Below are 25,147 nucleotides of genomic sequence, written 5' to 3' on the forward strand. Positions count from 1 at the left end.
GACGCGCAAGCTTGCTAAACGGATCGATTTAAAGATAAACTGCATTTCTGGGTCCGGTGTGCACATGTTGTCAAAATCGAAGAACTAAACTGGAGGCAGTTTTTTTATTCTGATTTCGTACTGTCGAATAAGTACCAAAGGCCTTTGCTGATCCAACTATGAACAGACTTTAGTTGAGTAGTGCAATGATTTATACACAGGTGCTTTCAGAAATCAAAGCTTCTCCAGACAAGACTGTAGAATTCACTCTGCTGAAGCCTGCAGACCATTTTAGATGTCGGCATCTGTGATAAATCGTCGTTGGAATTAACCACACCGAAGTAAAACTCCACTTTATCCGTCCGAAACAAGCGGAACTCCAAAGCAGATATTGTACTGAAGAAGACATTCGTAAGTACCACATCTTTATCCTTCTGCATCACAATTCTTTCTCCTTCTCGCAATTGCCGTTAAAAAGCGCTCAGTTCTGTGCCAACACTATCATTCGACTACCGAGTATTTTGTGGTCATTATAGAACACGCAAGTTTAGTTCATTTCTTCATCCATGGGTGTTATACTGAAGTATACTGAAGGGGCCAATGTGATGGTGGAGGTGAAGTGATGTGGCTACAAACTGATTATCGCACATTTGGGCGTTTTGTCTTCTGACGCCTGACGCGGTTGTACGTGTGCACAAGTGTCATCCCTAAGGGTATGCAAGCGGAATAAATTGCGTGGATGATTTTGTGCTGATTCTATGAGAATACCAAACACATCATATAACTATAGAAAAATCACTGTGTACCAAACACCTGTCCATGTGGACTTCAGAGTCAGTATGATTAGACTGCAGAAATCACTTGGTGTTTTGGGTTAGCTAATTGTTCGAGTCAGAGAAAATCTTCACTTATCGCAATAAAAACGAATCGGTACCGAGTCGATTCATTTGAAGCATGCGTCCTTTAGAGGACTGAACAATGCTTACTTACCACCGACAATGCGAATAAACAAACAAAACCAGTGGAAATAAAGGGCAGTCAGTGGAAGACAATACTTTTTAGTGCTGTCTAGGTTAAAACAAACGCTTAATTTTCCTCGAAGAGCCAATTTAAACGCAAAAGGATGTTGGGGCACAATAATGCACATGTCATTTTTGAGCGTTTCAAATCGTTTGTCATTGACAAGAGAAGCAACGCATGATAAGATAAATCAAAACAATGATCCTTAAAAACAGCTCATTTTAATCACAACAGTTTGGCAATCTCACTGACGTTTTTCGAAACAATGGTCCAATCCCCTCCTCAGTCCTAGTTAGTAGGCGCTTACCCAGCATAGTATCCGGAAGGCGTTTTTTAGGGCCAGTCATTATCGTTGGCTTTTATGCTTGAAATCCAGTTAACAAACTAGATAATGTCTGCTACGACGTACGAATGATGCGCTATAATTGTGCAATTTCCCAAATAAGTCACGATGACCGTTTTCATTCACGCCCACTTGTTGTATGCGGGTAGAATAGCTCATCATACAGCCCGTCAATCCTTCCATCGGCATGTTCAATCAATGAAATATCACGTGACGTTCTTGCCGCTAAGCCTGCCACCAGCACACACAGCCGACTCCGAAAAATATGAGTCCAAGTGAAATGCTCGGTATGTCTAAGTTAAGAGCTGGTCCATTGAGTGACAGGCAGCGTTCCTTCTGACCGGCAGCGTAGTACTCAGTATTGCACAATCAATATACTTCTTTTATGATTGAGTCCGTTTCATTGAAACCGGCTGTAAGCATCGTTTTAGCAGGTACAGCTCTAACTGAAAATTCGATTTTTAGCTGCACTATATGAAACTTCCAAATGTAACCAACAGGATCCAAGAACGGTCAAATGTAAACCTGCCTCCAGCAGCTTTATTCGGACTACTAGCGTAAATGAGAGAAATCTTCAGGGAGCGTTTTCAGCCCAAGTCTGCTTTTTCTCTCTGCAGGATTGGCAACAGCGCTGCTTTTGCGAACAAAAGCTGTTGTTCACAGCTTGTCAAAGGTTTAATCCACATGATCACACTAATTGAAGCGTGCGAAAGGCATTGCGTTCCTACGGATTTTTGGGCCTGTTTGTCTGCTGATGTAGATGGTCTTGATACACATATCAATCACCGACGGTGTATTCAGAGCTGATAACCTCAAAGATATTCGTACCGCACGATAGACAGAAAAATGTTATATCAACTGAACTCATGTGTGTGTGTGCGCGTGCGCAAAAACAATGGCTCACACCCCATGGTCTCAATCGTCAGACAACACAAGACATTCTAGATTGACACATAGCGATCAACCACCTGCCACGGCGATTCACTAAATCATCATAAGACCACATTTTCCTCACGGAATCTTCAAAATTCTTTCACGCAGAAGGCTGCACATCGAAATACGAAGTCAAAAATGGCTTTTAAACTTCCAAACAAGTAGTAATTTTTTGTTTTGTACGCTGAATGATGACAAGAGCGAAGATTCGGATGATTTTTACCGTCCCAGGCATGCATATAATGAAGCCGCAACACGCGTAGCCTTCTAGTATGGGTAAGTATCACAATTTCATCCCACGTCTACTGACTTGGGGAAAGCAAGTGCATGCTTGGTAGAAACGATTGAAGCAATGTGGCGAAAGTTAGAAAGATGAATAGAGGACGTAAACGGAGCAAGAAAATCCACTGGTCTACAGATAAGCGGGGATGAATGTTAAAAATACTATGGACTTACTAAGGTGGAAACATTATCTAGATGGGGCGAGCTCCATAATTGGAGACATCTACCACATCTCACGTGATGTCTAAGGGCGCCCGTTTCATTCAGCTAGCGGAGCGAAACTTCCCGGTCGACAGAATTAGACCCTGGTAGCAAGACTATTGTGGCTCAACGCAGATTTCGTCCTGTGAGTTAGGCTAACCTATGCTGAAAGGTTGAGAACCACTGTAAGGCTGCTGTTTTTCCAGGGAAAATCAAGAGCAATATGCGTCTCACAAAATACCAGTGGCTCAGAGGAAGAGAAAATTCATTCGATGAGTAAAACTTCCATCTGAGTTGTCGTCGGGGAGCCAGTCATCACCTGTGGCCAATTAATGTGGAGCCCGTGATCCTGCCCAATTACGAGCCAATCACATTGCTGATCAGCCGCTCGTGACGGTTAAGTGTCCAAACGCCGACAGGAAGGTAGCACGTTCGAAACCCTCTGGAGTTTCGTCACATGCGCACCGCTGTTTATTCCCAGTAAGGATGGAACAGCTGTAAAATGCATGTTGGCTCTTCAGCATAGATGGGCTTTACTTACAGGACGAAACCTCGATTGAAATTCCAAAATCTCCTTATCCTATCAACATTCCCGTGACGTCAAATTGCTCACTTCGTTAGCAAATCACTAGCTAGTTACTCTTAGGGGTCAAGAGAACATCAAATAAACTTTATTGTTTGGTCTGCACACTCTACTTTTACTGCTCATAACGGTCTAGTTTTGGTCTAAAATTGATTCTCTTATTATTCGTATGTAGCCATCAGAGTAATCTGTACGGTGACTCGCTGGTTTGGCTGTTCTTATGTGGCTGGATGACAAAGCACATCGGAAAATTGAGTGTGTGGTCCAATCAATGGGAAAGACGGGGGAACGGCTATGATTGTCACTCAGTTCAGAACTGGTAAAAGGTACGAACGCAACTCCAACAAGTGAGTGAATATCAGTCACCCCGATAAACGAATTAGTACAACGTACAGTTAAATAAACAAACGATAAACTCAAATGATCGATACACATACGCGTGGTAAAAGCTTGCACAAACTTAACTTTGGTGATTCTGACTACGTCCTCTAACCAATAATCACCTGCAGCGTAACGGCCTTGGTTTAATCTTTGAAGGGCTTCGACGCATTCCTCTACAGCACCCACATCCGGTTTGCGTGCTCTGACATTTTCATAACACCCATAAGTAAAGCGGAATTATCATACGTTTTCCGACCACTTGACAACTAAACCTACTTGTCCGCGCTCATCATGGTAAATGTGAGTACATAGGATTTATCGCTTGGAGTATAACCTGGTTTGGGTAGCAAAAGATCGGTAATCAAACTGTAAACCTTTAATAGCCATCGAAGACAGTCTACCACATCATTCCAGCTGGTGGAGTGGGGAGCGGGTGAATCTGGCTTAGGTGTTGATTGACACTGCTATTGCTGACGTTCCTTCTCTACCAATAGTCCCTGTTTATGTCCCAGTTTATTCCTTTGCCTGCTCATCCATGGAACGATTGAAATAGAACCCACTTCATTGCAGACAAGACTTTATTGGAACCCAAAATTTTAAATATTTTTTCTTCATCCCCACAGTAAAAACACTGCTTTTGCTGGCACATGGCCTGGTGCAATCCCGGAAATACAGTACCATAACATTCTTTGGTTATTCGAGACGCGTCCCGCCGGGATACACTCTCATGGATTTGTTTTGAGCAGCCCCCTATTCAGAACTAATCTGGCAGGAAAGTGTAAGTCACGGAGCTGTTTTAACCCAAATTAAAGAATTTCGCTCCACTATCAAATGCGCTGATTCCTCCAAAAGCTTTTGTGTACAGTTTCTGACTAAAACAATACAAGTTTACCAGAAATAATCATCACCTGGGAGACTTGCAAAAAACGAAATGACAAGTTCATCAACCTAAAGACACCTCCGGAAATAACAGTAATCGTAATGTACTGAATAGAGAAAAAGTGGTCTAGCCGCGCTTCACTAATTCATTTTGTGTTTAAAACAGCTTGCTTTTAAGGTTTGTTACTGACGGCAGCTGTCATTGGCAAAAGCTTTTTTACTTGTCCACTACAACACTGCATTTTCCGGAGAGCTAAAACTCCCAGACCACGGACTCACGGACCACCAAAACATGTGTGATCAGCTGTACCTACGCAATTCACGTAGGTTAAAGTTAATTTGGATGGAATTAATCCCGAAGCGCCAAATGATGGCGTTCGGAAGGATCCCCAAGGTTCGAATAGATGGGTGCTTTTTCCTTATTTCAGATTAGTAGATGGGCGTAAAAGGATGGGGCACATGACCCTTTGTCCTACGGAACAACCAATGGCGCAGTTGGTTGGTCTTAGTTAGGTTTTAAGCCAATTGGTTGTACTACTCCAATTGGTTGTGAGCAGCTTTGCTAAAAATAGACAGTTTTATACAGTAGCACTCTGCTGCACATCTTTTTTCCAATCCTCATAGTCAATCCTTACTGGACATCCCTGGTAATATGGTGTTTAGCGTGCTCCCATGACTCTTGTGTTATTTGAACATCTATCGATAAATCAGACGATAATGATTGATAGTCATGCTGACATGATCTACTCTACTGGTCTAATAGAGGGTATTAAGGGTAGAACGTGGATGGTCTTGCATAGTTCGTCCCCATAAACTGTAAGACGACGCTTTTGTTTCACAGCTGTTTTGAAGAGCAGGAGCTGCACGTTTATTTTGATGCACAATGTACTGTTCATAAGTTTAACAGAACATTTCAGAGTACAAAGTTGAGTGTCGTTGCGTAAAACTTATTAGCAACTTATTAGCATGCAGTCCATTACGGCGCTTGCGTATTCTGTTGATTCAGGAGAAAAGACTATTGATCGCAAAGTAGGGACATACTTGTGCTAGCTACTGCAAGCAGAAGATTCGGAACCATTGCCGTAGATATCACAGTCAGGATTTGCCAGAACTGTACAAAAAACGGCCATTATGTAAAGACAGTGGTATGGAGGTATTATATAGGCGTTGTTCCTTCCCGTGAGAATATTTAATCTGTCTGCCCCACAATTTCGCAATCTTAGTTCTCAGTCCACAGTTGTGGCTAGTAATATAAACACGGATGGGTTTTTGCTATTAGCTTCAATCTTTTTTTTCATAGCCCCGAATTAACGAACATCACAATCTGCTCAAACTTCCCGCAACAGGGTGTTGATCACTTTGCGATGTGGGCTCCCTTCCCACCAAGGTTCATTACGTCGAACAACGAATAATGTGAATTGTTATGGCCTCGCAAAGGGCGCACATTGTTGAAGAACCAGTAGATGCGTATATGCAAAATCCCTCTCTGAGTTCAAATCAGACTGTTATTTATACAAGCCTGACAAGATATCTACAAATTTCCAAATATTTCTGCAACCTTGTGAGTAGTTTCCTTTTCGCACCCTCTTTTTGCCTATACCTTTACTTAGGAGCAGAATCTCCAGTAGGTGCCCAGATGCAGAGAGATTTTCGGTGTTTGACCATCTGTATTTCCGAGCTATTGCTTGAATCTAGTAGGGTCAAAGGGATGACACTGCTGGGGTACTTTGGGCGCTTTTTAAAGCGATGAACCATCTGGGGTTGATGAGCTGATCACACACCATAGGTTATGACTTGTTAATGCGTGTGCTTCGCACGTCAGAGGACTGTCTATCTTATGCAGGCTTGGCCGTGCGTAGGGTGGAAATGATTCGAAGACGGTCATTCGGTTCAGGTTTAGTAACAAAGTATGCAAATCATGACCAATAACCTCAGTCGTGTTGACAACCTCGTCAAACTTTGCTGTGTTGATGAGACACCAGTAGTTGGTGTGACTGAAAGGAAGCCCAATCAGGCGGCGTCTAATGCGGCCTGATCCTGTCCCTCCGATTTCCACTCTATCGTAAGTAAAACTGAACAAAACGATGTCAATGAACTCGATAGGCCATCCCCTTTCAAGCCATGCCTCCTCCTTTCTCGTCTCATCGTGGCACCGTTAGACGAAATTTTGGCAACGTAATTTGGCATGCAGTATATATTTGGACAACTGAGCTTAACTTGTTCCAAAATGTGCACGACTTTACCTCATATTCATTGAAACCCGAGCATAACTCGGGAGCGAGTCATGTGGCCACTTGAACTCGATATATACCTAATTTTCTGGATCAGATTACCACTGTTCTATCCTGGAACGTTCGTCATTTTGCAGTTTAAACGAATAAATAATCGTTTGATAGTATCGTAATCTTGTGTAGTGCGTTGTGTAACATATAACCCGTTGAGCAATAATATTGAGTTCCACTGTCCATAAATACTTTCAGGCTGGAGGCCACATCACGTCTCTTCAGAGTAGTTGCAGTACTGGTTATATATCATAAAGCTTCACGTGAATATTCAGTGTTCAGACCCACCTACTTTAGTTCGTGCTTCATAGACAACATCGGTTTTTTGTGTAGGTTCTTCATCCCCTGGGAACAAAACCGTCCACAAGATATTGTTCCGGTTTATCATATGCGAAATATTTGACACCTATCGTCAAGGGATACCTCGCTCAAAATGTATGCTACGAAATTCGCTGTGAATAATAGAACAGCCAGATTTTTATTGGGCGTTTCGTTTCTTGATTTCCGTCAGTTCCGTCATAGAGGACTGTCACATTGATGCGAGAGTGTATGGTCCCGTGGGACAGAGCTTAAAACCACTAACCAAAGATTTACGTGCCCAGCTGCTGTGTACCCACCTGATACTTCCTAATGAAGAGGAAGGTACCCGCTTGGCTCAACGTTCTGAAATTCATTCATGTCTGTACAATAGACACCTTGTGAAATTTCAAGCCCGTGACTCGGCTTTTATCGTGTTGCGTTATTGAAAAACAGCAGGGCACCAGAGATATGCAATATACTTCTTAGTACAATAGGACTAATCAGGTAACTCCAAGAGTTTTTCTTCACTCTGCCTCAAAGAGCCCCGTTCTTGTCATTGTTTTCAACAATTTTTGTGGATGTTCACCGTTTAGCTCATGCGCACAAAAGGTAGCTCACAAAAGACTGACATTTGCCGTTGGACAGCAAAGACTTCGAGGGTAATTTGGTTTCAGTAAATTATCATACCTTTAGAATGTTGGGCTTGTAGAATTAGGCTTTTATTTCAACTCGGTTCCACTGGGACCGTGAAGAACCTTGTTAGCCTCAGGAATATCCGTTGCAACTTTGCACCCATGAACCCGAGTAGACTGTGCGTTGCGGGTGATGTGCGGTTTAACATAATAATGGTTGAAGGGGGCACAGTTAAGAGCAGAAAATTATCCTAAGGTACGCTCTAGAGGAGGGGACAGAACCGTTTGAGTAATCAAACAATATGCTTCTTACGTTGTACTAAACCAGTACTGTTTAAGTAAGCATGAGAGGAAAATGAATAGCATTATTACTAAGCGATTTTAAACCAATTCAGTGAAAACGGCTCAAAACTGATTGTTGATTACCACGTAGTGCACGGCTCTTCTCAAAATCAAAGGTATGCAAAACATCTTTGTATTAGTTTGTGCCTTTCTTTAGCAGACAATATTTGATGAGCATGCTGTGGAATTCTTAAGTAGTATTGAAGCAAGTCAGAATACTGGTTGACAGGTATGTGAATTTATGGCACGTCTGTTTGAAATCCCACGGAAGAAATGTAAGAAGCCAGCGGATCCGTTCTGGATGTATTCAGATTTTGCGAATAAGGAAGAAGATTTACTGAAACAGGACCGCACAGCAGAGTCCTTGTTTATTGTCAGTAGGATGGGTAGGCTGATTGTTTTACTAAAGCGGCGCTTTCAGCTGATTAGTCAGGTGTGTACTGGGGGTTGTGACGTGTATACGAACGATCGCGAGATAAAGAGGCACAAATCGTGGGCTGAGACATTACAGATCGGGTAGATTAGTTCCCTCTTAAGGAAGAACATCCCAGCCGCATCGGAATTTCCTCTTTTAAGAAGACGCCTCCTCGTAAATAACAGGAAGACCGATAATATTTCGCTTTCTTCAGAGCGCAGGTGCTAGAGGAGTTTTTAGTAATCTTGCCTAACTTTTATTATTACATAATGTTGGAAGCTGGCAGACTGCAACAATGCCATCAGTACCTATTTTTAAAGCGGATACGGACATTTGGTTCTGATGCCTTCACGCTCAGCTCAGAACCCAAACCAAGGCAGTTCGTCATGGAATTATGCTTGTTCAGAGTTTCGAGTAAAAATCATCATCATCATCACGTCATCACAGAACTTGTGGACTCCTGTGCGGACTTTTGGCTTTCAGAAACCTCAACCTCATTTTTCCTAAACGAAGTAGCTTTAGGTGTTAATCGCTATGGAAAAAAAACATCCTGTATGAAAGCCACCATTTCGGGCTCCCAATCGATCAAAAGTGAATCGCAGTCAGCACTCTCCTTTAGATGTCAGCCGTGCACATACGTCCTCACATCAACAGAACCATCAAAGCTTGGCAACAGTGTACAGAAGGTGATCAAACAACGTTAGGTAAGTTAAGAAGATAAACCACATAACTGATAATACCATCGGAAATTCAGTAGTGTGTGAAATTTAAGGACACTCGGAAAGAATCAGTGGCTCTTTGGTGGCCTCAATCTCTTCGACGCATTCGTGAAGCATGGACACCATTGCCGCCAAAGAAATGTCGCTCTTTCACGTTGACACTAAAATGTATTCCGTTCTATAAAGTGGTATTCCCTTAGCACGTTTTGGTACTAAAGTAGTTAGGAAGTGTGAGTGGCGAGGCAAACGTTTTAACTTTTTGAGGGCAATGTTCCCAGAGACGATGATAATCCCATCCATATTTTCTTATTTGAGTACAGATGAAATGAACACTTTTTCAGTTCAGGTTTGGGAGCGACAAACCGCCACCCCATGCATCATTCCAAAACAGCGGCTTTACTCAAATAAGCTTCAGTTTTGACAAACAAACCAGTGTAGTCTCACTAGTCAAAGCAGAGGATGTGTTATCCAATCAAATGGTAGCTCGTTTTCACACCGTTTAAGCTGTTAATCTTCATACGGTAGTGGCTAGTAGCTTCTAATAGTAGGATACGACTTCAACTTTTGAATAGATAAATATATTTTTCCTTCACAGCCTATACTTTCCTCCAGATTGGTTGTACAGCAAACCTTGCGGTTTTTTTATGTTTCTGTCGCCTAAAATAATCCAGTATCAGGTGGTATGGGGTCGCTAAAGGTTTAATCTTACAATATGGCTGCCTAAGAAACCACGCGCGGTCCTGCATTGCTTTATTATGGATACTTGGTTTCTGTGTGCTAGGATAACCATTCACCGAAAATGGGTTAACAGGAACCAAGTGTCTAATCGCTACCAAAGCATCTGCTGTGTTGATTTGTAAAGGGAGAGAAGGCTGACACCCACCTCATGGTTCGACTCTCACATTGAATCATATCTAAGAAGCTCAGAGCATGCTGGTTCTTACCAAGCATATTTGATGTTGTGGCGTTTGTTGAACAAACCCACACTCCAGGATCGGTAAAAGCCCAAGGACAAAAGACAATAGAGTGAAAAGAGGAAGGCAGTTTTTAGTGCAGAAGTGTACTTGACTGACGACTCATACCTAATGATTCCGACCGAGGTTACCAAATATTCTCAGCTTAAAACACATGGAAGATCCATTAGTTACCCATAGTACTCACGGGTCAAGTTCAACCAAGATTGGTGCTATCTCGGCCGTCATGGTCACATGGCTTGCTTTTTCACAAGTACATTACGCCTAAATGTGTAGTGACCAGAGCAGTATCAGAGCAGTAATATTTGTTGGACATCCTTTGGCATGCAACATGAAGTTCACCATCGTCAGGCTCTTCTCTTTTTTATTTAGTGCGACGCTGTCACTCAAAACGTTGTATGAAACTATGTGCGGTCTGATAAAACTACGAGGGCTTTGAGATAAACCAAAGGTTGACAGCTTCTCCCACGTAACCGTCAATGGCAAATGCTGGATTGTTACCAAATATCGTTGTGTAAAACATATGGAGCCTGAAAACGTCAGTAACCTGAGATGTTTGGCTGGTGTTTGACCGGCGTTTGCAACGTCGGTCATGTTTGAGTAGGATGCGTGTCAACAAACAGCCCCGTTTAAAGAATATGATTGTCGTACAGCAGCGAAGCACTGTCGCTCATCGGTGGCGTTGCTGCCAGTGATGACAAAGATGAAACTTTGACTTTTCAGTCCTGAGTGTCCCTCCAAATGCGTGGCAGTGGTAGTCACTCGGTGGTGCGACAAACAGTCCGAGTTTGTATCGCCCATTCTTTTCTGAACATCTGTCAGTATATTTCTCCTATCATATATATATATATATGCCAGTGTTATAGCGGGTGCGAATCTACAGCAAAAGCGAACTTACTAACAAAAACTTCTTTACTGTAAAATCAACTCCTAAGCAGATTGCTCTATCGGAGCTTGCGGATTATCACTGACTTATTATTGCAACAGCTAAACTCTCGTTGTAATCCGACAATTCTCTTCTGAGTTTTTGATTGCTGAACGTCCTGGTTGATTACTGCTGTCAATCTGTAACTCCACGCCTGATCAAGAATGAGCTGATGGAGCCCTAATGTGACAGTCTGCACTAGGTATGTCTTAGCCAACTGTCCAGATCAGCCTGCGTTGTAATGGATTCATGCATATGTCCTCAAAACCAGCCCTTGGCTGGCTGCCAGTAGTGCAAGTACTCCACGTACCTGCATTCAAGGGACCTTATGCTTTGTTCCACAAACTCGTGTTAGTTACTTTTCTGCCGTAGGTTTATTCTCAAGTTACCAATGGGCCTTTGCACCTCTGGATTGTGGGCTGCCTGAAGCTTATTCGGTGGTGATACGTTGAAACAGCTCCTTTTCAGAGTGAATTTACAACAAATGTTCTAGCAATAGCTTGTCTGATTTGGCTGACCAGGAAGATATGGTCCTAACTGTTTTATGTTGGCTGGATTGTGCAGTTGTGATAAACAGGTAGGCTGACTATCAAGACTTTAACTTATAGATTAAGATTTGGAAGCATGACTTCTGAATTGTTGCGTTTCGCAAGACATGAGAAGCTGCATGCAAGTCCTCACATTTACAGTAGCTCATGTCGTGATAATAATGTGTGCCAAGCTTCCTGAAGATAACTGTCCCTGTGTTCTTTTTCTATAGTGTTTCGAGTGAAAACAACTGAATTGGTGAATTTTTCTCCTTTTCAGATAACATTCTCCTAGAGTAGCCGTTTAGTTGATCTCCGAACAAGACGGACAACATTGCACTCCTCTGATCCATACAGTGCACCAAGCATAGAGTTCACATGAAGTCAACAGCTACCCAGCAAGTAGAAGGACAACTTATAGGAGCCGCCTCAAGATGAGTCTTTTGGCTCGTGCGCACGCATTTTTCAAATCAGCGAAACCTGGCCTGTCATAATGCAACACGCTGTTTATCATCTTTCATCATTCACACCATTTCCGCTTACAAATGGCAATCCCTCACAGTGCAGTTCCCCAGAAAAGTATTTGAAGAATATAAGTGAAATCCAAGGAACCTTGTGATGGTTCGATTCAAGAACTCTTGGGTGAAAATCCCTTACGTACTCTATGATGAAATCTTGATAATGAGTAGTTTACACGTGTACTATCAAGGATGGATACGATTGGAGTTTGTGAGCAGGTTTTCACTTTAGAATCAGTGATGACTTTCTAACCACTTTTGGCGCAAGTGAGCTTCTCAGGGCTGCGCATGCAATTGGTCACAGTCTGGGGCCCGTAGTGTTTATACCGTTTATACCGTTTATACCGTAGTGTTTATACTTTACACAGGTTACTCAACTCTGGTATTGTACTTCCTTTTGCGTTTTACTACAACATTGATGGTGAACTTTGCTAGGATACCGTTTGCATCCAGCTTCTACATCAACACAAGAGTCGGTCTTCTGGTAGGATAACGACAAAATGTAAACAAGAACACTTTTGAATAAAGATAGCTGTAGTAGGCTCATTTGTTTCACTAATGATTGTAAATATCTAAGCTTTGATACGGTTCATTATAGTTGTTTCAGTGCTACTGTTTTTTGCAGTAGACTTTTTCTCGCTAATCGTCCACAGACAATTAAAGGTTTTAGTGTTACCGTACACTTCTGGTTCAGACAGGAAACAGACAAAAGTAGGTTTCCATAGTAATGATTATATATCCATTGTTTGGAAAACCTTTTCAAAGTCACGTGCGTGCGCCTCGAGTGTCGAAGTATTTTATCCAGCCAGCTGACATGTGCTGACATTATTGCGTTTTCTAGCTGTCACTTTTTAGTCTTCCTTCCTTCTTTTTTGTTGCGCTTCTACTAAGCCCATGATATTGTTGCCCCAGGTGTTCTAAACATTCCTGGAACTTCAGTGAACATCCGAAAGAACCTTGGGTTTCAGGTGCCGGTTACATCAAAGTGATAGAGACAAGTTTACGGAGGAGAAACAAGTTGTACACACGCACATGTTCAGACATCAAGAGACCTCTGCAAGCGCTTACTGAAAAATCTTGCGACCGACATACACCTAAGGGTGCCAACACGTTTGCCTGTTTGGATATCAGATCTCACGTGCTTAGTTAGGTACACCAGATATCCAGAGCTCAGATCCCCGCACGACTGCAGATACACGCTACTTACCAGTTCTATTAGAAAGTTTAGATGCATAGACACGAGGGAGGACGAGTGTCATGCTTAGCTTAGTGGTATTCTGAAACTCGGTGTTTTTGATTCGTCCTTAGGCGAACCCTTTCGTTCATCCCAAATTTACCAGGTCTTCTCTTACCAAGACAGGCGGAGGGTTGTTCATACATGTTTATACACTGGAAAGCCTGCGAGTCATTGGACTTTGCTTTGCCATATAATACTGGTTTCCAATAAGTGTTATTGTTTGTTTATATTTCATAGAATGCCGAACATGCTTTCCCATCCGCCAAAGTAGTCTATTTTGAAAGCGGCTCCCCACGCATTTGGGTTTGCTTTCGATGACCTCTCGCTTCTCCTCTGTTGGTACGGAAGTAGTCATAGCTAGTAATGAGGCTAGCAACTTTTATGAGAATAATGGAGCTGAGGTACGCCAGATGGTCTTAGGAAGAAGGAACTCTCCCGCGATAGACGAATTACGCACGTTTCATAAGTTGCGCTCTTTGGGACATGTACTCCACATACTAGAAGGCCGTCTGCCTTGCGGAGCTCTTTTCTCCCAGCCCTGTGCTGGGTGGAAGCGACCGAGAGGTGGACAGTGTATGACCTGGCAACGAAGTACGAAAACACTAACCAGTAAACTCAGTCGGGTGGGCAACTGCCGCCTCCCTGGATGTGGACCCCGGGACCCAAATCACCAGTGGTTAATGATGTTGGCAGAAATGGCTTAAGCGCGCGTGAAGCAAAACCAAAGCACAGTGGTTTATACTACTGTTCTTTTGATGTGAAACCTTCTTGGTTGTCTACGAGCTCTCTGAATTGCAGGTGGGCACCAAAAACCATGCGGGTCTTTTTCAGGTACTTTTTTTTTACCGTTTTTCACTTCTACCTTGCTTCCATACCGCAAAAGAAATTCTCGGCCTGACTGACTGCATTTTCTGTATTTAGGCATAAGGGACACAGTTAAAAAACCAGCATCCTTCGTCCGATTTATCGTGAATCAGCCCTGAAGCAAAGTTGGCCTCAAAAAGATCAAGAAGCCGTAAAACTTCGGACTCGGAGAGACTTAGTATTAGTTTCAACTGACCTTTGGTAAATTATGTGAAATATCTAGTGAATTTAATTTCAATGATGGACGGTGGGTTTTAGCTACGGAATGAGTTTTCTTGTCAGATAAATTGAAGTTGGCTTCCTTGACAGAAACGGATACACGATCGAGTGGATACCCCAATTGAACACTTCCCGGTGGTTCCTCCTAAAAGCCGAATGCATGTTATCACCACTTCAGTTTTATTTCACATGGCCTATATACATCGATACCGTTGGGTCATTTGAAACTGTGTGTAAAGCTTCTTTAAGGCCAACTTTACTTTGCAACACTGATGATTCGGACAGTGACATCCGTTCTTTTCCCCACATGGGAATTTCCGGTAACTGTGATCCTGCTTGTATCTTGTTCCCAGGTTAATCTCGGTCGCGAAAAGACCGAGATTACAAACTTTTGACAAAACTATTGCTAGCCAGTATATGAGCCTTACTCTACGTTTCAAATTAAAAAGAGTAGGGAATTCGCGGTTCATTGAGTTTTTCAAACGGACTTCTGGTTAGAAATGTAAAGACAGAAGGTTCGAACACAAAATCGTTGTATTAATAGCGATAACTGTGGTCTTAATTCAACCTAGGAGTTGGATACACGCATGTGTAGTAATTCATCCCATGTCGTAGCTAATCAGCACACCACGGGCCATTTTTTTAAGTGGGCACTATCAGTGACTACCTTTGGTTGTCTTAGACAATCTCCTTCTTCCGAATTCAGGCAAACAAATCAGACAAACGATGACCAAGGACTTCACCCACGCCACTTGCGGGAAATCGTCTGGACCAAAGGCTCTTGACGGTTCGCAGTACTTATGTCGTGATAGGCCTCCAACACCGTTGGAGGACCTGGGATTTAATCCCCTGTCAAAACAGTCCACTTGGAAATTTTCAAGCCCCATCTCTATTATTAGAAACTCCCTCTGCGGGCACATGCACTGACCTGGACGGTCAATCTCACTTCAACCTCATAAGCCTTTCAAAACACCGTAGAATATATAACGGAAAATTTGATGTTTTCTGTCAATTTTAGGCTTGTGTAAGCCAAATTTGTTCTGTTTCATCTTGTTTTTCTCAGTATTTACGAGAAAGACAGAGCGAATTTTTCAAGTCTCCAATCCCGTTTTGAAATATTCAGTAACATCTAGACTCATAACTAGTCTCTTAATTCAAACATAATATTGGCCAGAGTTGAAGTCAAAACTCCTAAATCACTGAGCAAGAAGCGCAACATTATATGAAACCAGGTCAGCACATAACTGCTTGGTAGCCTCTAAGTACAAGGCTGCGGTGAAAAACAAGTCCCAATTTGACCCAATACAATTTCCATGTCCAAATGCGGGAACCACTAGGGATTTCTTAAAATATGGGTCTAAAACCAAAGTTTTAGACTAGGTTCACAGAATATATGGCACTAAATCTGGACAGAAAAGATTGTGGCAGTAAGCAGTATCAAAGGCAAGCAGGATTCTGGGTGTACTTATTTTACAGAGGATACATCAAATGAGAACAGCTTCCATTTTTCAAAAAATGATTGCTCTCACTTAAGTGAAGTACTTCCTAGTGGTCAGAAGCAGAAGTTGTCAAGAAATGAGTTAATTAAAAGGAGTTGGCGTCCGCAAAATCATTTTTATATATACGATATAGATGCTATCATGAAAGTGTTCTTAGCTGGTATCGCAACGTGTCCAAGTAAAAAATGGTGGGCAGTGATTGCAATTTTTAAGATAAAGTTCCGCATTGAGGAACTCATGAAAAAAGTTTAGGAACAGGTGTCACATTACCAGTTGTTGTGCAGCGGTCCTGTAACGCATCTTTCACCAACAATCTGCAAAATGGCCGTGGATGGCAACGCGTTGGATGAGGTAGTTTGTATTATTGAAATGGACGTATCCGGGTTTGTTAGCTTTGCTGTCTAGCCATAGCTTGACCATCTGCGTCTAGTTTTCACCACCGGCATCTTCGTGAAAATAAAACTATTGATGATTAGATCTCTCTAGAAACAGCTCTCTTGAGTGTTCGGATTATCTAACTACAATTGGACGCGTCATAAAAGTCTCCATCTATACCGTTCAATGAAATGTACTTCGGCTTTCATATGCAGATCGGATGCGGGTCTCCAGGAAAAATAGAGCCAATATCTAGCCATGAAGTCATACTGACTTCTTGTCACATCAGGCAAACTGCAACTCATGGGTTTACCAAGGCATTTCTGGTGGATGCTTTCTAACCAGATGTTTGCGTACTCTCTCGCGCTCTCCATTCCACCATACGGTGTGCATTGTAGCAGGATACAAGTGCAATGCATAACGTAGTTACATAAAGCCTCATGAGTGAGATTCATATCCACATATTTTCTTAACCGATCTGAAAGATCTATGAATAACTTCGTCGCCAAAATACGTTGAGTGACCGTTGTTGTTCATCAGAATTCGTGTTACCCCCACATTAGATTACCAAGAAAATTAGCCTCTTTTGCCCGTTTATTTCGCTTAGTTTACCAAAACCTGAAAAGTGGACGATCTGTCACCCACGATAGATATTTTTCTATTAGAGTTTATACTTACTGCCATAACCCGGTGCGATACAATTGAAAGAAGTCGCAATTAGTATTTTCACGTGAGAGGTCTAGATACGTACGGAATACGAAGGGGCGAGCCCCTGAATTTCTTTTTGCCCTCCCCCAAGTATGATTCGCTACCAAGTGAACCAGAGAGCAAGAACTAAAAGCACCGTTGCCGTGACCCGCAGTTGAAGTTGGTGTGCATTCGGAACTTGAAAGAGCATTATGACAAATTGTCAGGGGGAAGAGCGATTGGGGCATTTTTTCAATAGAGAGCTCAAGTTTCTATAGTACGAACATTTGTACCCTCAGAAACTTACTGTCATGGATAGTCCATCATCCAACTATGCAGCAACGAAAAGGACTACCACCTCGGATTTTTCTCAACCCGTTTATTATGCGCCAGGATATGGTAAACGCAGTCCCAAACGCATTTTGTGTACGCTCATGCCCAACCTGTGTGCATGGAATAAGCATTAGACTTTGTCCGTCTGAACCATAGACAGACGAGTCTGGCTTATTTTGACCGACTTCATAAGTGCATGCAGACCTAGATTTCTCAACACAGTGCAGTCATGCTACTCAAGCTTGATAGCAAGCTGCAGTAGAGCCCTTGTCACGCTGGTATTATTATTGCGAGGAATATTGGTTTCTGATGGGGTAGTGATGAATTTCCAGAAGCAATGAAGTCAAAGAAAACGTTTGCAGACAGGCCCATCGGCCGTACATAATAGGCCATCTAGGATTATCTGGACAACAAAAAGATTTTTGACTTAGATAGAAAGTGGAAGCAAGATGTCTCGGATGAAGCAATAGTATGAAACTGACTGGTATACATATAACTGGTATACTTAATTGCAACAGTGCACGCGAGCAATGGTTGAGTGAGCTTTTCAAGGTGAGCATTTCGTCAAACTGGCGCGTCAGGGAAAATCCTTAGGATGTATCAGCCATCGGTAGAAAGTCTGAATGTATAATTTTATATTAGATAGATCCTTCATCAGACGCTATGCACCGATGTGTTTCTTGATTTTACACTAAGAGAATGGAGTATATTCATTGTAGTATGAAATATACTTCCAAGATATCGTGCGGACATATAACGTGAATGAAAATTGAAAGAGTAGTAATGCTCAAAAATTCTCCCTGTGTCTCAAGCTTGCATCGGTGTTTCTTTAACACTTTCTCAATATCGATCAAATCTTTGCTATTATCACTAGGTATTTAACGTTTAGGTTAATAAAATCAAAGAACTGCTTGGAAATTGACAACACAAGGAACAGATTGGCAACTGACATTGCTTTTGTTGGGTGATAAGAAGAGGAGGATGAAACTTTTGTGCCAGTAGTTGAAACCTGGTAATTAAAAACTCATAAATAACTTCCAAGCTCCTGTTTTAGTCTTTAGTGCAATAATTTGTTCAACGCACAGCTGAAAAGCGAACACATCATTTGACAAAAAGCAAATTAAAGCCCTCTCCATTGGCATAATTGCTTCACGCGTTATGTAAACTACTGGCTTTGAGGAAGTTCATCTTTCGCATGAAGATCCGAGATTCCTTTATATAGCCTACGAGGAATCATAAGACGATAATTGTGGTGCGGAGGTATTGCCTCGCTTTTCATACCTGTCTCTAATCTTGGCCGATAGAAGCCAAATATGCATATTCAAGACCCTATATAACAAATCACCGCCTCATCCAGAACGGTCACTTTAGTCAAGTCAACCAGGGCAAATTTCTTAATGTAAGGTTTTCGGGGAAATCTTGTAGTGCATTGTTAATGGATCCACATCGCAGGAGGGTAACTTAATTTCCAGGGGATTAGAGACAGACAGAACTTTCGGAAAGGGAGCTCATTTGTAATTAGAAAAGGGAAACATGCAAAGAACACTTGCCACACCTTGGTGTTTGGATTGATTGAACTTCAGATTAAGATTCTGACGCTCCAAACACGGGCACCCCTAAATTAAACGCTGGCCACTGACTTTATGGTCACATATGTGCTGTTTCAGAACTAATTATCTACCCTGATATGGATAAGAAATTACATATTCAAGGACAGCAGCAGCCACAAACTGAACCAAGTGTGGAGACACGCCAAAAATTTGTTTGTAATTAACAGCGCAGTTATCATTATTTTTTGACGGGGAACATCAAACCGCCCATAAGTCACCAGAACACGGAGCTAGACCCATCTCTTAAGAGAGGAATCTGATTTCAAAACTCCATAACAGAAGCATGCCAGCTGGATCAACCAAAATGACACGACTGTCTTGCTTATTTCTCAAGGCAACAAGTTTGCAAAACGATTCTCCTAGCAGTGCTTATTGACACTAACATTTAAAAATATTTTTGTTATTTTTACTTATCCTGCACGTGCAGGTGGGAATCCGATGCAAGTATAGCTGAAACCCATTCTCCAGAAGCTTTTCAATCTTCCAGGAACTGCAACTGGTGTAACGTTTACTCAGTACAAGCTAACTTTGAGGTTTTATGTTGTTATTGAAATCAGAACAAGATGTGAGCCGTTAATGGAACCTTTTGTGTGGCGTTGGCTCCCCGAATACTAGAATTCATGGCATTTCAACATTTTATTCGTACAATTTGCAAGTTAACCAAAAATTTGGTTGGATGCAGAAAGTTTGCTAATTTTGCCAAAGTCATCAGTGGTTTTGGTACATCCCATGTAAGACCTAGTTTCGCCCTATTTCGGATTAACATTTCGAATAACAATTGCAAGTCATCTACATTGAATGTGAAAGTGTTCCCGATTAGAATCTTGCTTCTCCTCCGGCTGGTATTGTGACACTGTGGTGCAAAAATCTAAATTTGAGGTTTCTTCGTGGATTCGGAACGCATAAAAACCCTGTGTTTAACCGGAACTGTAAAATTATCGTCACGAATAACAATGTAAATGATGACAAAAAGTAAAACTGTTCATTGTGTTGAGTTTAACAATTTTGTGAGAATCAGAATCCGACTGTGTGCAACCTACCAGGACAGATGTTGCGTGTGTCAACCCAAAACTAAACTGAAGTTTTGTACCCATAGTGCATCAGGCGAGACAAAGCGGGCTTTGTAGTAGTTCTTAAGTATTAGGATACTACACGTGATATTTGCTGCATAACTAACAAATAACCAGCGTGTTTATGTTTGCGGCATTTTAGCTGTACGTTTAGATGACACGGTAAAGCCCAGGTACGACAAAAGCCAGAAGAGGCTGGATGCTCTTGGAACATGGGATTTCGTAGCTATTGTACGCGAGAAAATAAACCGTCGACTGACACAGAACACTTTTAAACGAGAAAACCAAACGTACACAAAAAGTGTCAGTACAGCTTAGCTTGGAACACAAGATTGCTAGCTTGACCACAACGCGCAGAAAAACCAAAGCAAATCACCTCTGTGTTATTACATATTATGAATTTTCTTCAAAAAGTATGTCTGCTGTATTATCCTAATGTACATGTTACAGTGTACAGCTTAACTTTTAGATGGGCCCCGATTTGTTTAGTTAAAGCCAAATCAGAAACAGGTATCCTCTAACTCCGCTCATTTCAGATGCAAAATATGTTACCGTGCAGTCAATGGCGGCAGGTCTCGGTTAATTAGCTAATTAGACCCCTATATAACGATAAAATGACTGCCTAAAGTGTAAGCAAAAGTTAGCAAAATATACCTTTTACATAAGGTGTTATGGACATACCTCTTCTTTATTTGACACCACAACATCTTTGTTTGATATACTTGACCCTTTGTGGCACTTGTAAACTGTTTTCACCATCATCTTCTTTTTCCCTGTTAATATCAGCCACGATACTGTACAGATTGCTTTAGTGAACTACAAAACAAGCCTATTCTTCTCGGGCTCAGTTAGACTTTGCAACTTTTGCTGAGTGACTGTTGTAATTGTCGGTTGGATATCATTGGCCGGCACAACAAGAACAGAAATTTTAGCTGAAACCACCAAACTTATCCATTCACATCTGTGGGTTAATATCGCCATTGCTGAGGCTTGCAATACCAGAAAAGTAGAACCTTCTCTTCTTATTGTGGTGTCTCAACGGAATACGAGCCTGCGAAAGTTTCCGTTGTAAACTGCAAGGCCACTTTTTTGTATTGTTTACCTAGTGGCATTATATCTGACCCATAGCTTCGTCTACTGTGAGAACAGAATATGAAGCACACCGGCAGCTAGATCAAATACACTTTAAAGTTAGCAGCCTGATTCGTGCATTGTTTGCTGTTTAATTGAGTCATGAGTTCTCCCATTCGTAAGCACTCATGTTGGAAAACACTCGGTCCATATCTCTAGCTTTGATACTTCCCAAACGCTCCGTTTCGCTGCCTTTTGATACGCTCATTTTCCTACCTACGCTGTCCACTTCAGTTACTCCGGCGACCCTTCAGCCCGGTGCACTGTCCACTTTTTGCAAGTTTCTAAACCATAACCCTTGTTTGTCCAATTTAAGTCCTTCTTCTTCATCTGATCTAAGCCCATCTTTCCTTAAAAACGAAGTTAATAGAATCTCTTCCAACAAAATACATTCCTTGTTCTTGTTACAGTTTATCTGTGCAAAACTTATATACAGTCTAGTTTTGGTTTCCAAAAAACACCAATCCAGAGCAGCTTTCGTGAACCCGCGTCATCTGTGGCCTAGATATAATATCAGATCAACCGTCAATGGCCGATTTTAAAATACTGCGGTGTGCTCCATATTACAATGCGGGCCTAAAACCTTGCTGGTGCGTGTCGGGGTGGTCGAAAGACTTTCAGTTTCATTTATCTTTCCTATGTAAAGTCATTAGGACAGTCATCGATTAGCCGCTTCTTGCCTTTATCACTCTCAGAGAGTTGAATACATTCCGTAGAACAGTTCCTTCCAGCCGAGCTAACATCTATCCACCTAAACTTCGCTCCACACTGACAACACAAGACTTAAATAATTACAAGGGAAGCAAGTCTGTTTTTCTCAGACTAATAACCATTCTCACTAGGTCACCTAACGGCACGGATGTTCTCTTAATTTCTGAACCGAAACCCTTAACATGTGGATTTGCCAAACCTGAGCGCGGAAAGAATATCCCCCGAAGCATGTATAAGTGATGTCGACTTTCCAATCTAGTTCACTGGAAATCACAAGAAAGCACCCAGTACTGCGTCTGAGCATCTAGCATCAATACACATTTTGACCTAAAATGATAATATCATTAGACAGCGAATCATCAAACGTGATGTTTCCAAAATCTTATGTGAACTAGCCTGCAGGAGCCTGAACTGTTAGACTTGAGGTGAAGGTGTTACATACACTACTCTCTTCCACACTGACTCACCAATATCTGCTCTTCAACAGCGCAAAACGCTCAGTTGATACGGGTGAAACCTTGCTCTGTGATGTCAGTGCTAAAATAGAGCCATATTTGTCTGAAACATAAGGCGCGCCATAAGCCATTCTGAAATTATATTTATCCTATTCTTAGAAAACGTTAAGCGCTTTCATTGGGAACCAGATAGCTAATTACGTATGGAAAAATGCAAAGTTTCACATTTACACACCATTAGTACCACAACTGATAAGTACTCACTGGCCCATAGGTAATTTTGAAAGCATTTATGGATTACTCTTCATATTCCCGTGCGAGGTTATAAGCGAGATGTTCAAATCTTACCTTCAGTGCATCTGAAAACTAAACGCAATCATGAATTGTCTTGGCCGGCCGTATTTCGATCGTCCATCTGGCGCGACAAACAATAGTACTTTTAAAATCCTGCCAACGCACGCAGAGCATACACGCTTTTGGTGGATTCAAACAAACACATCAACTAACACCGGATTCGCCATTCAGTACCTTCACGGCAATAATAGTGAGCACTCATGGTTCCAATACTGAAAAACGCTGAATTTTGTGTGATGATCTTACAGGAATATATGTTTGCTTGCTTAACTGGAAACAGTGAGAATGTGGGAGCATGAGGCTCATGGGTTCGAACCGGAGAGAGTTCCATACTACTCGCAATTAACGGTTGAATGACCAAGAATTATCAGTCCAGGAAGAATTCAAGCTGCGGTTTCGCCAGCTTGAGACCCAAATCAAAAATACCATTTGCAAGGTGACCCTCGTCCGATATGTGATATGTTCCCGGGGAACATTGAGTGAAGAAAAACTCTTACTTTAATACGTAGCATTCCTAATTTCACATGCATCATAATGTGCCTTGATTTCGAAATCTGTCTTGATCATCCTTCATTCGAATTTTTTGCGCGCACTAAATTTTGGAGTTGCACCCGCGTGACTCGGAAAAATGTGGGGCTGCCATCGGATATATTTGTTGCCAAATTGTGGCCTGTAGGATTAGCCTTCAGGGTTATCCTTGAAAGTAGTTAGGGAGGTGATAAAAATAGTTGAAGATAATCATGTTGCATTTGTGTCCGCCGCGGGCAAAGATGTACAAATGCTATCTATAGTTATGGGTGGCTGCAATACAAATCCAGCAGACCAGCCATATATAAACACAAAACGAAGGTCGAAAAATCAGAAAAAGCTGATATCTTGAGCGAATTTTCTAATGATGAACAATAAACGAAACACTAACTGCGCTTTACGGTTTTGTGTGAGGAGGGATGGTCGCCATTTAGCTGTGAACTCTTACCATTCTGTCCATAATCACAAGGTGACAAGTTTACGTGCGTCCGACTGCTGACCGGAGAGTAGTTGGGTACCTAAAGGACTATGCAGGCAATTGGAACAACGTTGAGTGAAGTGCTGCAGTTGGTAGCCGATGGGTTGTTTGCGCTTCTCACCACTATGACCATTTACAACTACTGTTGGATGTTTTGACCGGCATTGTTGAGTAAGCGATAGATACTTTGTTTTCGTTGCAACAGGTCCTGGTGAAGGTCCACGAGTTCTGACATGTATTTGTTTGCAGCTGGTGGAAGAACGCTACAGCCACATGCCTCGCCAGTCTGCAGGGGGTGGCGATGTTATGAAGGTCGTCGGAGGTCCTAAAGGTCTATGAAAGGCATACGACCAACCGGCTTGAGTAGGCCTTTTCAAAGAACCACTGTGTGGAACGTAGACAGAAGCTCTATACTTCACTGGTCAGAGGTGCATGGATAGCAGTCGTCCGGTCGTGTACGCCTTTGCAGAAAGCGAGTGGTGTACTCCTGTACGAATATTGTTCAGATCGTGCAGACAGAATGTTGGTGGCCGGTATCGGGAAACGGCGCTCGTAGACGGCGCATGGGTAGACGGTTAGAGTTACTTGACGCTGTTTAGTCATATTCCTCCATTTTCACATTTGAAAAGGTATATGGAAGCACATTCATATCACGTAACATTCGCTTCTTTCATTTATGGGTACCCTATGCCGGTATGTGGCACACTATACGTGTTGCTCGTATAGGCAAGGACGCACGGTGATTTCTCGCTTCATAACATTACCAGCATGCACATTTTCCCACGGCCTGTCAGAACTGAGTCGTGCGGACCCAATGTTTATCTCTTATCCCACGGCCCACTGGTCATCTGCCACCGATACATGTGACGGGATGGGGTGCTTTGTTTTGGTAGTGTTCCTAACGACTTTCTTAAAAAAGTGCCATCGGTCGCTTGAAAAAGCGGCCATTAACCAGGGGATCTCAAGCGAGCCATAGAGAGTATCCCGGCAAGTCGAGTTGGTCGTGCAGGAATACGAAATGCATATGTCCTATCACCGGGACTAAACACAAAAATTGGAGAGTGAAGGCTGCATTCTAATCGTGGTCCATTGAATGACAACGTGTGTATCCTCACGTTATTTGCATTTGGGGGAAAGCCAGGGAGGCTGCAATATCAATGTTTGCAACTAACAGGGCAAGACAGTTCCGCGATAACCGACTCACAGTTTCTCCTGCAAACCTGCAAGCGCACCCAGGCGGCCGACACCGAAGCCGGTAAATGCTCATGCCAGGTAAAATGGTCCCCTTGTGTTCATCTGCCATTACCTATCGATAGAATGCACAAAAACCTCACCAATTTGCAGAAAAAACTGTTGGGGAT

At 42.2% G+C, this 25,147-nt stretch overlaps 1 protein-coding gene across 1 annotated transcript in view; it reads right to left on the reverse strand.

The window, feature by feature from the left end:
• T265_04822 (hypothetical protein) overlaps nt 1-24,021 on the reverse strand; it is a gene marked incomplete at both ends in the record, with an annotated part of 66,400 nt that extends 42,379 nt beyond the window's left edge. Inside the window, one exon of the mRNA XM_009169668.1 lies at nt 23,930-24,021. Within this exon, the coding sequence (XP_009167932.1) occupies nt 23,930-24,021 (92 nt within the window). The remainder of the gene's footprint in view (nt 1-23,929) is intronic.
• Nucleotides 24,022-25,147: the final 1,126 nt, after the last annotated feature.

Source organism: Opisthorchis viverrini (genome assembly GCF_000715545.1).
Source record: "Opisthorchis viverrini unplaced genomic scaffold opera_v5_85, whole genome shotgun sequence".
Taxonomy (NCBI): domain Eukaryota; kingdom Metazoa; phylum Platyhelminthes; class Trematoda; order Opisthorchiida; family Opisthorchiidae; genus Opisthorchis; species Opisthorchis viverrini.